The following is a 14827-nucleotide window of genomic DNA, read 5'->3' as shown; positions in this document are numbered from 1 at the left end:
GTGGAGCGGGGGCCTCGGCGGGGCGGGGGGTCCGCAGGGGTTCCACCGCCGGCGCATTGGCCGGCGCCAGAGCTCCCGGCCGCGTCAGTAAGCGCAGCCGCTGCCTGTTAGGTTAATGGCTGTTGAAAGCTCACCAGGGAGCCCACCTCTGACAGTTAACGTTTTTCCCACCCAACCTTTTTTCTGTTCTTTCACACAGCTGTGACGGTAAAGTTCTAAGTCTCCTAAAAGCTAAGAGTGCATTATGAATTTATGAAGCAAAGTGATGTATACATTTACAGTCCACTCTGGGTCCGAGGTTCCCAATCCTCGGATTCAACCAACCTCGGATTGAAAATGTTCCGAAAAAACTCCAGAAAGTTCTAAAACACAAAACCTGAACTTGCCTTGCTGGCAACTATTTACGTAGCATTAAGTAACCTAGAGATGATTTAATGTATCCGGGAGGGTGTGCGGAGGTTATATGCAAATACAGCGCGTTGAGCATCCTCCAATTTTGGTATCTTTGGGGGTCTTGTAACCAATTCCCCACAGATACTAAAGGATGATGATTCTTGTTACTAGAAGCGTTTTTCGGGAGAGTAGTTGCATCACATAAAGAGAGAAGGAAGAATTTCCTTTCCGTATTAGTGCTTTTTCTGTGGGGTTAATTTGAGGAATAAAGAAAGCTTGTCACGATAGGTTTTTTATGACGAGACATAAGTATAATAAAATATGTTGACTTCATATCATTTTAATTCAATTGTAGATATGTATATATGTATGTTTTTGTTTTAATACACTTTTTTAAAAGTTTAAGGTTTACAGAAACCTTATATGGAGTTCCCATATAAGCACACTGTTTCCCTTCTGTCAACCTCCTATGTTAGTGCAGCGCATTTGTTACAATTGATGAACCAGCACTGATACATTATTATTAACTAAAGGCCATGCCTTATTCACGTTTCCTTAGTTTTTCCCTAACGTCTTTTTTCTGTTCCAGTATCCCATCCAGGGCCGCATTACATTTAGTCGTCATCTTTTTAGGCGCCTCTTGACTGTGGCAGTTTCTAACTGTCCCTGTTTTGATGACCTCGACAGCTTGAAGAGTACCGGTTAGATATTTTGTAGGATGCCCTTTTGTTGGGATTGGCGTGATGTTTTTCTCTTGAGTATACTGGGGTTTGGTTTGGGGGAGGAAGACCACAGGTGTAAAGTGCCATTTTCATCACATCCTGTGGACACACACATGCTCTCAACATGGTGTATCACTGTTGATGTTGGTCTTGATGACTGACTGAGGTCATCTGTGTCTGTCAGGTTTAGCCACTGTAAAGTTACCGCCCAGCCCCCCAGTTCCATACTGTCTTCTTTGGGGGGAAGTCACCGTATGCAGCTCACACCTAAGGAGTGGGGAATTATTCGAAATTCATGAATTATTCAAAATTTTGCAGGGGAGATGTGTCTCTTCATTTATTAACTCATCAGGATGGACTCACGGGTTATAATCCAGTACTACTTAATTTTGCTCGAGTTGTTCCAGCTTTGACCATTGCGAGCTCTTTCAGGTGGCTCCTGTATCCCTTTGACACACCCTGTTGTGGGGTTTTGGAGTAGTTTTTCAATTAGAAAACTTTTTTTTTTTTTTTTTTTTTAGCACTTCCTTACTTTCTGGCACCACAGGTTGCCTCAGCCCTAGAATCCGCCATTTCTCCAAGGAGCTCTGGTTTCTTTATTGGAAACGGGGGTCAGAAACCATGATCTGAGAGCTTAGTATGTTTATTGCTACTGGGGTGTCTGTCTTTTAGACCCTTTCAGCTGGCAAAGCAAAAAAAAAATAGTGTTTATGTTAATCCCTGTGTCTGTGCTTATCTACAAACGTTTCTGTGTGTCACCACCTGTAGCTGTAGTAAGTGAGACTTGAGTTTACTGATCTCCAGCCCTAATCCACTAGCACGCGAACCATCCTCACTTCCTTGCCTTGCTTGTCTGCAGTAGCGAGGGGCCTGGATCCCCCGTCCGCCTTCTGTTTACTTAGCTGTTCAGTCCCAGTTGGTGTGTGGCGGTATCAGTCGTTAACCCTCCCCTGGGAAACAGCTTTATTCAGTAGAGGACAGTGGTCACGTGCAGTTTGGCAGGTGTGTTTTTAAGGTCCTCGTTCTCTACCTCTGGGACTGGAGGTAGACTTCGGTTAAAAGTTACGAGCTTGAACTGAAACTGTTGTCTGTCTGTCCCCACAGCCCGTGCTGCTGTTCATTGGGTATCTAAATCTTTTAGGCCCCTAGTAACCTAATTTCTATGTCCAGGGCTAGCCCCTTAGAAACAGTTATGATGTTAGCTTTTGTAACTGTTTCTTATTTTATTTGCCGTCAGTATCCAGCATAGTTCTTATCTTCTCCCCATAGGAAGAAGTTTTGGTATGAAGGTCCTTCCTTGGGCTCTCACTTGGTAAGTATAGAGTAGTAGCGATGAGCCACTTGAGAATCTCGGTGGGTGTGAGGCCCCAAACGTCGGCAGCTCTCCAGCCCTTCCATTTCAATATTGGAGGGGACAAGTTCTGTAGAGATGGGAGTAGATACACTGGAACCACAGAATTTTTACCTTAAAAAAAAAATTACACTAGGGGACTTCCTGGCAGTTCAGTGGTTAACCCTCCGCTGCAGGGAGCGTGGGTTCGATCCCTGATTAGGGAACTAAGATCCCACATGCCGCACCGTGCGGCCGGAGAAAAAAGAAAACAAAATTTACGGGATGTCGTATCTGTTATCAAATTCTAATGTGGTAATGTCCATTCAGTTTGTGTGTGTATAATAAATATGTGTAGATACACAGGCATACCTTGTTTTATTGCATTTCCCAGATACCGTGTTTTTTACAAACAGAAGGTTTATGACAGCCCTGCATTAGCAGGTGATGTTAGCATTTTTTAGCAATATTTTTCATTAAGGTATGTATATTGTTTTGAGACATTGTTACTGCACACTTCAGTGGACTACAGTATAGTGTAAACATAACTTTTATACGCACTGGGAAACCGAAGAATGCATGTGGCTCATTTTATCGTCATATCTGCTTTATTGCGGTGGCCTGGAATGAACCTGCAATCTCTCTGAGATATACCTGTACCGTGAGAGTTTATGTAATGAATGGTTCTTGATAGAAAAAAATACACTGCATATACTAGAAACCACCGAATCGTACTTTTTTTTTTTTTTTTGCGGTATGCGGGCCTCTCACTGTTGTGGCCTCTCCCGTTGCGGAGCACAGGCTCCGGACGCGCAGGCTCAGCGGCCGTGGCTCACGGGCCCAGCCGCTCCGCGGCATGTGGGATCTTCCCGGACCGGGGCACTAACCCGTGTCCCCTGCATCGGCAGGCGGACTCTCAACCACTGTGCCACCAGGGAAGCCCCCTCGAATTGTACTTTTTAAGAGGGAGAATTTTATGCTGTGTGGATTATATTTCAATAAAATTTTTTTTGGAAAAAAATATATGCTTGGCAATACTTTTGATCTTTAAGGCATGGTAGGTAAAATCTAGAAGGGTCCTGGTCTGTAAAAGAAACTGTATCTTCATGAAAACTAAGATGGCCGAGAATGACCTTTACCCTCAGTAAGTACAAGTTTATGTACAGTTGTAATGTTGCCTGTGTGTCTGCCTTTCTTCTTAACGGAGACTCACAAGCCGTCTCAGTTGGCATCCCTGACAAAGAGCACCTCCAAGAGAGCCAGGAGGGAAGACCACGTGCGCCTGAGGGCCCTGAACGGCCTCCTCTACAAAGCGCTGACTGAGTTGCTGTGCACCCCGGAAGTGAGCCAGGAGCTCTGCGACTTGAATGTGGAGCTGTCCAAGGTAGGCCTCGGGGCCAGGGAGGGACTGCGGGCCTCGCGCCTCTGTCGTCGCCTGACAGTTAGAAAAGGCGGAAGGGATGCTCAGTGTGGCCGTCTGGGTATTAAGGAGAGGAAGGTGCTTGTGGGGTGCAAAAGCAGGTGTCTTGCTTTGCACGGGTAGTGTTTGGCCAGACAGCACCGAGGGTGCTCAGAGCCCAGTAAGTGATGAAGTGGGGCGTCTGAAGGTCTGGGGGTCAGGTGAGCGGTGGATGATCTGCCTTCATCTTGGTGTAAAGACACGGGAGGCGGCTTCTGCCGTCTGTGCCCCCAGAGCAGAGTGCGTGCAGCCAGAGGGAAAGGACGAGGGGCAGTAGCAGCAGCTGACGCGTTGCTGTGCGTGGGTTGAGGCTGGGCTCCGCCCAGGGAAGGGGACGTTTCCCCCGTCCCCAGCGGTGTGCTTGGGGCACTGGCCCTGGCAGTGGGAGCCTGAAGCCAGGACTGCCCATGAGTTAGTGCGCCTCTCCTGACGCGCTCCGTCTCCAGGAGCCCAGGTGAGCTGAGAGTAATTGGGGCTGGGCTCAGGTCTCTCTGACTGCAGACTTCTCCACCTGCCGCGTGTTCTGGAGGACGACTGTCTCTGAGGCTCAAAACGCAAACGTGGCGGCCGTCCTGCAGAGGAGTGCTGCGCACATGAGGTGAGGCCTCTCCTTGACCCTGCCTTCCAGCTGGTTTGTCCACTATTTTTGCTTTTAAGGAAAATTTGGGAAGCATTTTCTTGAATTTCAGAGCAGAACTTACGCCTTCATATAAGCCATAACCTAGGTCAGCTGTTCTTGAAGTGTGATCCCGGGTCCTTTGTAGGGGGAGGTTGATGAAGTGAGAGCTTCTTCACAATGAGGTGTGGTTTTCCGTCCCCACCGCGTTGACATTCTGTACTGAAGCTGTGGGGGTAAAGCTGCTGGCCCAGATGTCCTGGGTCGTTGTAGCTTCCGCTCATGCTTGTGCTAGTGCACTGCCAGCTTTATTTAAGGGTGTCCGTGACGCGTATCCCAACCCTTTGGCACATCTTTTTAGTATCTGTGGTGGGAAGTGTGCAAGAAGCTCTGGTGGTTGTCTCGGAACACTGCAGCTGCTGATTGTGACCCAAAATAGACACTTCACTTCTTATCCACCTCATTACAAATAGCTCAATTTCGTTTCTTTTTATGGCTGAGTAATATTCCATTGTATATATGTGCCACATCTTCTTTATCCATTCATAACTATGGTTATTCGGATGTGGGTATAGGACAGACATTTTCTCCAAAGTGAGCAAAGTGAACCTGTCACTTCAGGGGCACAACTGACCATATTTGTTGCCAGTGGTAAAATTTAAGCTTTCAGTGAAAATCAGAATTTTAGAAAACTGTATCCACCACTCTGAGTTTGACAGCCTCATGGTACATAAGACCCTTTTGATGAGATTGGAGGTGATGTATTGTAAAATACATCATCATTCTGAAAATCTGTGTGACCTGCTGAACCAGTATTTTCTAAAAGACCAAGGCATGAGGTTACAAAATCACACACAGGGAGAGATCGATTCAAAGGGCAAGAGGGCCAGTGGATTTTCATGTACAGAGAACGCTGTTCATGGATCTGGTTTCAGATTCCACATTGCAATCTTTAATAAACTACTCTTTGTTGAGTTCTTGTGTAGCATCAAAGAAGATCTACACTTTTCTGAAAGGCTGTTCATATACTCTTTACTTTTCAGTTACAGATCTTTGTGAGGCCAGATTTTCTTCTATTTTAAGCAAAATAACAACAGATTGAATACAGATAACAGAGATGAGAATCCAGCTGTTCCATTATGCTAGGTATTAAAGGAATTTGCAACTACATAAGCAATGCCACTCTTCTCATTAATTTCTTTTAAAATATAGTAGTGGGCTTCCCTGGTGGCGCAGTGGTTGAGAGTCCGCCTGCCGATGCAGGGGACGCGGGTTCATGCCCCGGTCCGGGAAGATCCCACATGCCGCGGAGCGGCTGGGCCCGTGAGCCATGGCCGCTGAGCCTGCGCGTCCGGAGCCTGTGCTCCGCAACGGGAGAGGCCACAACGGTGAGAGGCCCGCGTACCGCAAAAAAAAAAAAAAAAAAGTTACTTTAAATGAATTAATAAATACATACTTTCAGCTTTAGTTTCTAGTCTGGTATATATTGGTAGATGTAACCCACATAAACAAAAGGTCTTTGGCATCCTCAATAATTTTTAAGAGTATAAAGGGGGTCCTGAGACCAAGGATTTTGAGAACCGCTGAGCTGGCTGAGAGTAGAGAAGCTACTCAGTTTTCTCCTCAGTCTTAAAGATGCAGAGAGACCTGGCAGAGCAGCCCTCGGGACTGGAGTTCCTGCTGTTTTCTGAGTAGTTTTTAGGTAACAGAAAATTCAGTTGAACAGAATGTCCGTTTTCCCAATTCTTTTGATCACCAAGGTTTAGTGTAAAGGTTTTCCCATAACTGCGTCACTGAGCAGATGTGCTGTGTGTCACAGCAGTATTTTCACTGGATACTTGTCGCCCCTGGATCCGCATGTATTGCATGACTGGGTAATATGAAGATCGTTTCTGTGTCTGACGTCCGGGAAGCACGGCCGGCAGCCACACTTCTGTGGCGCTGTTGCCGATGAGTGTCGGTCGGATGGAGGGACGAAGTGCTGGCAGGTTGTTGGTGCCCAAACCACAGAGCCCAAGGCCACAGTGATGCCCAGGAATGTCCCAAGTTCACGTCAGACTATTTATAAGGATCTCAGAAGTTGCATTTAGAGAATTAAAAACAATCGTGATCATGCATTTTGTATGCCTGTTGAAATGTGGCAGTTGGCTAAGGAAGACTTTTCATCTTTGAAGAATGTGATAAGCAAAACTCATGCCTCAGGGCTTCCTTGGTGGCCCAGTGGTTGAGAATCCGCCTGCCAATGCAGGGGACATGGGTTCGAGCCCTGGTCCGGGAAGATCCCACATGCCGCGGAGCAGCTAAGCTCGTGTACCACAACTACTGAGTCTGCCCTCTAGAGCTCACGAGCCACAACTCTTGAGCCTGTGTGCCACAACTACTGAAGCCTGCGTGCCTAGAGCCCGTGCTCCGCAACAAAAGAAGCCACCGCAGTGAGAAGCCTGTGCACCGCAACGAAGAGTAGCCCCCGCTCGCTGCAACTAGAGAAAGCCCACGCCCAGTAATGAAGACCCAATGCAGCCAAATAAATAAATGTATTAATTAATTAATTTAAAAAAATGATGCCTCACCTCTTTGTGAGATGACGTTTTCTGTTTCTGGCACCATCACCCCTCCACCAAGTGTCACCTGTGACTGCACAAATCTCTTTCTGTCTCCAGGCACCTTCTGATGTCCCAGCAGACCCTGAGGAACATGCCGCCAATAGTGTTTGTTCAGGACAAAAAAAATGCAGCTGTAGTGGAGGTAAGACTTTTACATAATTACCTGTTTATGATGTACACTTTTATATGGGTAAGATTTTACATTTAATTTTTAAATATTCAAAAGATAATGTATACAGTTTTTAAAAGGTAATAGAAGGGTACAGATGATGAAAAGTAAGGCACCTGTGCCTTGTTCTCAGCCCTGTTCCCCAGAGGTAACCACTTTTTATGGCTTTAATGTTTTAATGCTTGTCAGTATAGCCCTAACTAGTAAAGCAGATCCCTCTCTCTCTCAGTTTACAAACTTGAAGCAGTCAGAGCTGCCCTCCTGTGCTTACCTCCTTCTCTCACTTCCCTAGATTTCAGTCTGTCTATGGTTACTTTACACTGTTAAGGCTGACACACTTACGTTCTGTCCTGTAACTGTAATTGTTTCATACTTATGTTCCTTGTTTTAGGTATAGGTTAATTATAAAGGTTAAAAACCTGTTAAAACATACATACGTTTTAATCTGGGTGGTGGTTACTTAGTGGCTATTAAGGTATGTTACACCTTTAAAAAGTTTACCGAAGAAAACAGTAGCATTTACGGGATTATGATTAGGTGGCTGTTACTCACTGTAGGACTAGGTAGTATTCAGATTCACAGAGGGGAAAAAGTCTAATTGTACATTGTTGTCTTTTGTTATTCATGACACAAGCGATACTGAAAACGTTATGTGGATAACTTTGATAGATGTGTGATTTCCTAGCTAGAAAGGGGAACAGGAGTGAAGTTGCAGTGCCGCTTACAGCTCAAGTGGAGTTTAGGTCGTGGGTGTGCTGTGCAGGTACTCAGCAGGAATCCCCGGGCACGTCGGGTGGGGCTGGTGGGAGGACCCCCCTGTCTCAGAGGATGAGCCCTCAGCTGGCTCGTCCCTCTCTCTGGAGGAAGAATTCAGAGCTGCAAGGTCCTGCCTGGCTGTGTGGGTTCCTTTCCAGAAAAGTCACTGGAGGGAGGGAGGTGCATGCGAGCTTAAGCGTTTCTGGGAGGGCCGATCCGGAGGCCGTGCTGATGGGTGTTTGCATTGGAGACCTCTAGCGTCTGTCCTGCCCCGTGTGCTCCGGGGAAGTGGCCAAGGGTCGGACACGTGCCATGTGGTGATGGTGGGTCCTGCATGTGCCCAGAGCTCAGCTGTTGACCTGGGGGCCAAGGGTCGGTCAGGCCTCGGCTGGTGCCTCAGAGTCCTGCAGTTTCTGCCTCACTGTAGTTAGAAGTGAAGGCTGGACCAGAGGGGTTTCTGATTTGGGTAGGTGATCATTTGAGGACATGGTCATTGCTTCCCCTGGCGTAAGTCAGGGCAGTGTTTTTCAGACACTGTGTATGTTTTTAATAGATTTAAAGTCAGCTGTTGATAAAGCACTTGGCTAGAGACAGACATTTGAAATTGGGAGTCCTGGACGAAACTTTGAGTCTTCTATCAGTCCATTTATTTCTGTCTTATATTGGTTGCACCAAAAGTCACAGGTAGTTGCAACTGCTAACATGTTGCCAGTTTCAGCAGCTTACCTTGCATCCTCAGGTCACCAGTCCGGACATTTGAAAGAGAACTAGTAATGAGCTCTGTCCAAACTGCACCCTGAGTAATTCAGCAATATTGATGGTACTGTCAGTAAACACACGCGGAGGCGCTCAACCGGGTTCCAGCGCGCACCCCTCCGTGAGGGCTTTCCTTACAGGAGTGAGGGTGCGAGCGCCGAGGGCTGGGGCCGGCGGGAGGGCGGCTCACAGTGCCCCGCTAGACTGGCCGTCCCCAGGGAAGCTGAGTGTGTGACCCTCGAGGCCCCCCACCCCCACCCCCCGCAGTACCCACGGACTCGGCCGGGAACGTTGGCACAGGGACTCTGGCGAGTGCAGTTAGCAGAATGGACGCACGTGCTCTGGAACAGTCCCCTGGCCCACCTCCCACCGGCCGTGGAGCCAAGGAAAGGCCACGCGCTGAGAGCTTCTGTTCATAAACGTTCAGGAAGAGCCTGGCTAATCCTTGGTGTTGGAAGTAAGAGTAATGGCTGTCACGGGGAGGGGAGTGAGCAGGAGGGGCCTGAGGAGGCTTCTGGGCTTCACCTTCTAAGTGTCGCGGCTGTGCCCACACGTGTGTTCAATTTGTGGGATGTCACTGAGCTACACTTCATGGTTTGTGTACCTTTCCCGTAGATGTTGCACTTCAGTCAAGAGGTTTTTAAAATGTTGATTTTTACTGTAACTATAGAGGAAACAACTTTTTTATCTGAATTTTTAAGGGAAATACGTAAACTCTGACACCAGTGTTGTGGGACGTGCACACTCGTCTCCCCACTGACCGTCAGGCTTCCGAGAGCAGGTGTCGGGCACCCGCTGCCCCACCGCGCATGGTCTGGCCCGCACCATCTGAGCTCAGAGCTCCCCTTCCACACAAGAAGTTAGCCCGGCGGCCTGTGTTTAAAGTGTTAGAGTTTGAGGTTGTGTTTGGATTTGGTTCTTAATAAAATAAGCTTTACGGTGGCTTAATTATGTTGAGTTGTGCCTCCTTTGACAAACGCATACCTTTGTGTCATCGCCACCCCTGCTCACCCCGGTCAGCTCTCCCCTACCACCCGTCTGGTTTCAGTCACCGTAGGTTGGTTCTGCCTGCTGAGATCCCTGTAGTTTCACACGAATAGAATCGGGATGTTGTCTTTTGCCTCTGGCTTTGCTCGGCACAGTGTTTTTGAGATTCATCCACGTTGTTTCGTGTGTAAGTAGTTCCCTTTTTATTGGTAAGCGGTATCCACTGTACAGCTGTACTGCAGTTACTGACCCATTCACTTTTTGATAGACATTTGTCTTTTTTCCAGTCCTTGGCTATAAAGAGTGAAGCACTGTGAACGTTTGCGTACAGATGTTTGTGGATGTATGTTTTGTTTCATTTAGGTCAGTTCCTAGGAGCAGCAGGCGTATGTTTAACTGTCAGAAAGCTGCCAGGCTGCTTTAACCACGGCCGTGCTGTAGGCACTCCCACCGCAGCGTCAGGGTCCCTGGGCCTCCACGCCCTCGCCAGCCCCTGGCGTTGCCATCCTGATGGCTTAAGCTTGCATTTTCTTTTTTTCTTTTTTAAATTTTGGCTGCGCTGGGTCTCTGTTGCAGCATGCCGGCTCTTCGTTGCGGGCTTCTCTCTAGTTGCAGCGTGCGGGTTTAGTTGCCCCGTGGCATGTGGGATCTTAGTTCTCCGACCAGGGATGGAACCCGCAGCCCCTGCATTGGAAGGCGGATTCTTAACCACTGTGCCACCAGGAAGCCCCCTAAACTTACATTTTCTTGGTGACTCATTATGTTGAGCGTCTTTTCATGTGCCTGCTGGTCATTCCTCCTTTTGTGGATTAGTTAAAGTCTCTTGCCCATTTTTAATAAGGTTTGCTTATTATTGAGTTGTGTGGGTTCATTGTATATCTGGTACAAGTCAGTTGGCAGAAATCTTCATTGTGAATATTTTCTCCCACTTTTATCTTTGGAGGAGGCCACTTTGTCCTTGTTTTGTAGCATCGTCAGTCCCGTTCCTGGTATTTTCTGTGGACTGATTTGTCTCCAGTTCTTCTTTTCACCTTTGTGGTTTGATTGGTGTGTCACCGGTTGGAGATGATGCTTTAGTTCCTGCATATGACAGGGCCCAGTTGTGGACCAGGCTCGCCGGGGCTTGCACTGAAGCAGGAGGTCGGGTCTCAGTGCGTGGCCCCAGTAGGACGACCTGGCGGCAGTCAGAAGAGACGCGTGAAGGTGGAGAGGCCCTTGACGGGCCCTGCTGAGGAGCAGGGTCTGCCCCCAGCGTAGGCCCCTCAGCCCCTGCAGGACCGGAGCCACACGCTAGACTTGGGACACTCACGTTACCGCACTGGGGGGTTTCCCCGCAAATTCTGCGGCAGAATTGAAGCATTTTATGAAACTTCGTTAGAAACCAGTAAGCGTTAGTAATTCAACTAATATTTAACTGTTTCTTTGTAAATTTGACTGACAGTTACAAGTTTTAAGTGTAGTTTTCAAAAAGCCTCAGTTCATTATCAGAGAAAGTGTGCTTGAGGTAGCGGGTGTGGGCAGCGGCACGGGAAGGAAGGGCAGCGGGCGGGCTTGAGGCCCGTGGTGGGGCTGGCCCCGGGCAGCGGGTGCTCACACTCAGCTGGCGCCCGGCTCCGAAGCAAGCGGTGCTGCGGCTCGAGAACCACCCTCTTGTCTGTTCCCTTTCAGGTTGATCGGTTACTGGCAATCGCTGATTTTGGACCCCCGGATGAAAAAGACTTCGAGCAAAATGATCTCAGGTGATGCGTGTGGGCATATGTTTTTGATTCGGGCAGACACCCAGGTGTGGATGTGCTGGTCTCCACAGCAGCTGCACAGCCCTGCCTGTCCCCAGCCAGGTGTCGAGGGGCAGCGGGTCCTGCTTTGTGCGCTTGGCTCTTGCCCTGGGGCCCAGCCCGGTGTCGGCGTGCAACTGGTGAGCCACCCAGCACCTGGGCAAGGCTGTCAGGAGGGCCTTGGGGGTCCACACAGAAGTGCTGGGGCCTGGACTCTGAGTGCTGTCAGTAGCGGTTCATCCTCTCCACTCCCTTGGCACACTGCTGCCTGGCAGGCCCTGTTCTCGTACTTAGGGAACATCTGTACACAGTAAATGTCAGGTTAGGCCTCTGAGAAGGTGACGTGAGGATTCGGAGGTGGGGGGGGCCCCATTCCAGGTGAGGGAGCAGCTGCACCACGTGTCTGGCCTGTGTTCCATAGATCAACTGTGTCAGCATCATATGGGTACCGTCAGGGCCTCGGGGTGGGGACCCCCAGCCAGCCTGCCAGGGGATGGGCTGCAGCACTCAGACCCCTGAGCTAGAGCAGAGGCCCCAGGCGGCAGTGGGTCCCCGGGTTCCAGATCAGCAGTGAGTGGACATGGGGAGAGGCGGGTGGGGAGCCCTTCCAGATCAGAGAGTTGGGGTTAGGGGCATGATGTGGCCAGATGTAGGTTTTGGAAAGATTGCTCTGGGTTTGCTCTCAGAATAGATTCTTCTCTTGGTTCATCAAGTAACCTGAGCGACAGATCTAAAGAACCCTCCCCCGTCCCCCCAGTAATTCTGTTTAACTAGCCTAGTGTACTAGCCATGTTTAAGTGGGGAAAAAATGAAAACGCATTTAATGTCAGTACACCATGGCTGCACCAGAAGTATGCTGGCCTGAGCCACACACGGGCTCCAAGAGTGCTGGCCGAGAGGTTCTGGACTGGAGAACGCCAGACCAAACCCCCCTTCTGTCCAGTTTCCACAATTTCCCTTAGAGAGCTGCTAGGACAGTGCACGAGCAAACGGCTGTAGGAAGTATTGTGCATGGTGTGGATTTCTTCTCCCCTCCAGCACCCCCGAGGCCCTGGACATGACATCGCCGCGTGATACCCTGGGCCCTGCCGCACCCTCGAGTCTGTGTGGGATCGACCACGAGGCTCTCAACGAGCAGATCCTGGAGTACAAGAGGAGGAGAGAGAAGGGGCGTGGGAGCGTGGGCCCAGCGTGGCTGGAGCCCACGGCTCAGCTGATGAGGAAGAGGAAGGCCAGGCCCCGCGTGGACGACGACCTCCCGCCCAAGGACTGCCTGTGGGAGACGGGGAGTGACGGGCCCCTGGACGGCGGGGCCCTTCCCGAGGAGCACACCCCAGGACGCAAGGGGGCTCCAGGGGCAGAGCAGGAACTAGAGGCAGAGAGAAAGGATCGCGGGTCCTGACCCGCTCCCGTGAGCACACAGAGACCCGTGCTGCTGGTGCCCCCGGGATGCCCTTGTGCAGGTGCAGGCTGAGCTGTGCGGGTGTCATCTCTGAGCCCTTCAGACCTATTGCTGTGCTGCAGTGAGAGACGGGGCGAGGCTGTGGAGAGGGTGTGAAATCTCTTAGGTCGGTGGCGTATGGTCTGCCCTCAGTATTTGGGGTTCCAGGCTTGCATGTTTGCTTGCTCACTAGAGTTTGTCCACGGCCCCCAGATCCATACTTGTGGCACTTTCATGGTCATTCTCGGACACGCACAGACCAGTGGGCTGCACATGTGGCCTGTGGTCACACGAGGCGCTGCTGTCTGCTTTGTTCATCCCGGGCTGTGAACAGCCACCCTCTCTGACCGGCTTAGCGCCACGCTGGTGCCTTCTGACAGATTTCACTCATGGTGCGTAAGTGCAAGAGGCCGCGATGTGTCTCCTAGAGAAAGCACGTGTTAGATGAGCCTCGTTAGGAAATAAATAAATCATTTAATGCTGACACAGAAACGTCGTCCTGGGCTTGGGGCATCTCCATTTCCCAACTATCATTAACCTTGAAACACTGAAAATGATAAAGTTCAGATGATTGGAGAAAGGTACACTATAAAGCTAAAGCAAGGAAACCTGTAACGTGGCTTTTCAGGGAGTGTAATTTCCCTTCTTGTAAACTGTCTCAGGAAGGAAAGCGTTGCCTTGCCTCTGCAGCAGTGGCAAGCCCCAAGTGCCACTTTCCCTGTCGGCATCTGGGACCAGGTGTGATGCCCCAGCAGGGATATGGCACCAAGAAGCTCCGTCTTTGCCGGGACAGTGGCCCCCGCTGAAGGGACGGCATCACGCGCCACCCTGTGGATGCTCCAGGCATGTTGCTGTTTGAGTGGTGCTTGTGGGATCCTGCCCTGGAAGGGTGCATGTAGCCTGTGTGTGGGCTCTCTGCATTGGGAGTGTGGGTTGCTTACACAGCCGCTTATGACTAGAGAACAAATGTCCAGAGGGAGGATTGACCTGTGTTAAAATGTACACGGGATGTGTCCTGATCAGGTGTGGTAAGATGACAGAGTTGGAAACTGCTACCTTGAAAGAAGAGTTCTTGACTCACAGCTCCCGAGAGGAGGGGTGCACCACGCTGCACGGGGCCCACGAGGAGCGCCAGGGTCTGTCAGCAGGCCGAGGGTGAGGAGGAAGCGTGGCTGAACCCGTCTCGTGGCTCCTGGAGGACGGAGTGGGCCAGGTAGGGTGAGCACGTCTGGGCAGGCCTGGGGTCGGACAGCTTGGTCATTTCAGCAGGCTCCGGGCTCTAGGGGTGGCTTCCAGTTGTCCAGTCCCTGGCCCTGGGGTGACTTGGGGCAGAGGAGACACTGGCCGGGGAGGGCTCAGGCTTGGCTGGTTTGCGTGTGAGTGGTGCGCTCACGGGGAGCTAGCCAGCTTGCGGAGGGGTCTCTCCCCAGCCCACAGGCCCCCAGGATGTCAGAACATAACAGAAAATAAACTCCGTGGTTAATACCCGACAGCAGTGAGCAGTCTTCTCCACTGACTGCGTCTGGGCCTACACTGCAGAAAGTGCCCAGATCCCAAATTGCGAGGGGCAAGCATGGTGGCAGGCGATGAGCGCACTGGCCCTGTGAGCGCAAGAAGCCGGGCCCGTAGGAGAGGCTGGTGCGCGATGCCGCTTGCCCTTCTTCCTGCCTGTGCCCCAGCCTAAGTTCTCTATGAGGTTAAGTGGCAGGAACAGGAATTTTCTGCTCAGACCAGCAGTTTTGGGTTTTGCTCCATACTCTTACAGGAGGGAGTTACAGTGGTTTGTAAGGGTACAAGAGGGGCCAGGAATCAGACAGACG

At 50.3% G+C, this 14827-nt stretch overlaps 1 protein-coding gene across 1 annotated transcript in view; it reads left to right on the top strand.

The window, feature by feature from the left end:
• RBFA (ribosome binding factor A) overlaps positions 1 to 13499 on the top strand; it is a 13882-nt gene extending 383 nt beyond the window's left edge. The window contains exons 2-7 of the mRNA XM_024754921.1: positions 2385 to 2427; positions 3653 to 3829; positions 4390 to 4502; positions 7181 to 7265; positions 11460 to 11530; positions 12605 to 13499. Coding sequence (XP_024610689.1) covers positions 2385 to 2427; positions 3653 to 3829; positions 4390 to 4502; positions 7181 to 7265; positions 11460 to 11530; positions 12605 to 12968 — 853 coding nt within the window. The 3' untranslated portion in view covers positions 12969 to 13499. The remainder of the gene's footprint in view (positions 1 to 2384; positions 2428 to 3652; positions 3830 to 4389; positions 4503 to 7180; positions 7266 to 11459; positions 11531 to 12604) is intronic.
• Positions 13500 to 14827: the final 1328 nt, after the last annotated feature.

The sequence above is a fragment of the Neophocaena asiaeorientalis genome, unplaced genomic scaffold (assembly GCF_003031525.2).
Source record: "Neophocaena asiaeorientalis asiaeorientalis breed wild unplaced genomic scaffold, Neophocaena_asiaeorientalis_V1.1 scaffold124, whole genome shotgun sequence".
Classification (NCBI taxonomy): Eukaryota; Metazoa; Chordata; class Mammalia; order Artiodactyla; family Phocoenidae; genus Neophocaena; species Neophocaena asiaeorientalis.
Note: the sequence above shows the minus strand (reverse complement) of the source record. Positions and strands in the feature narration are given on the sequence as shown.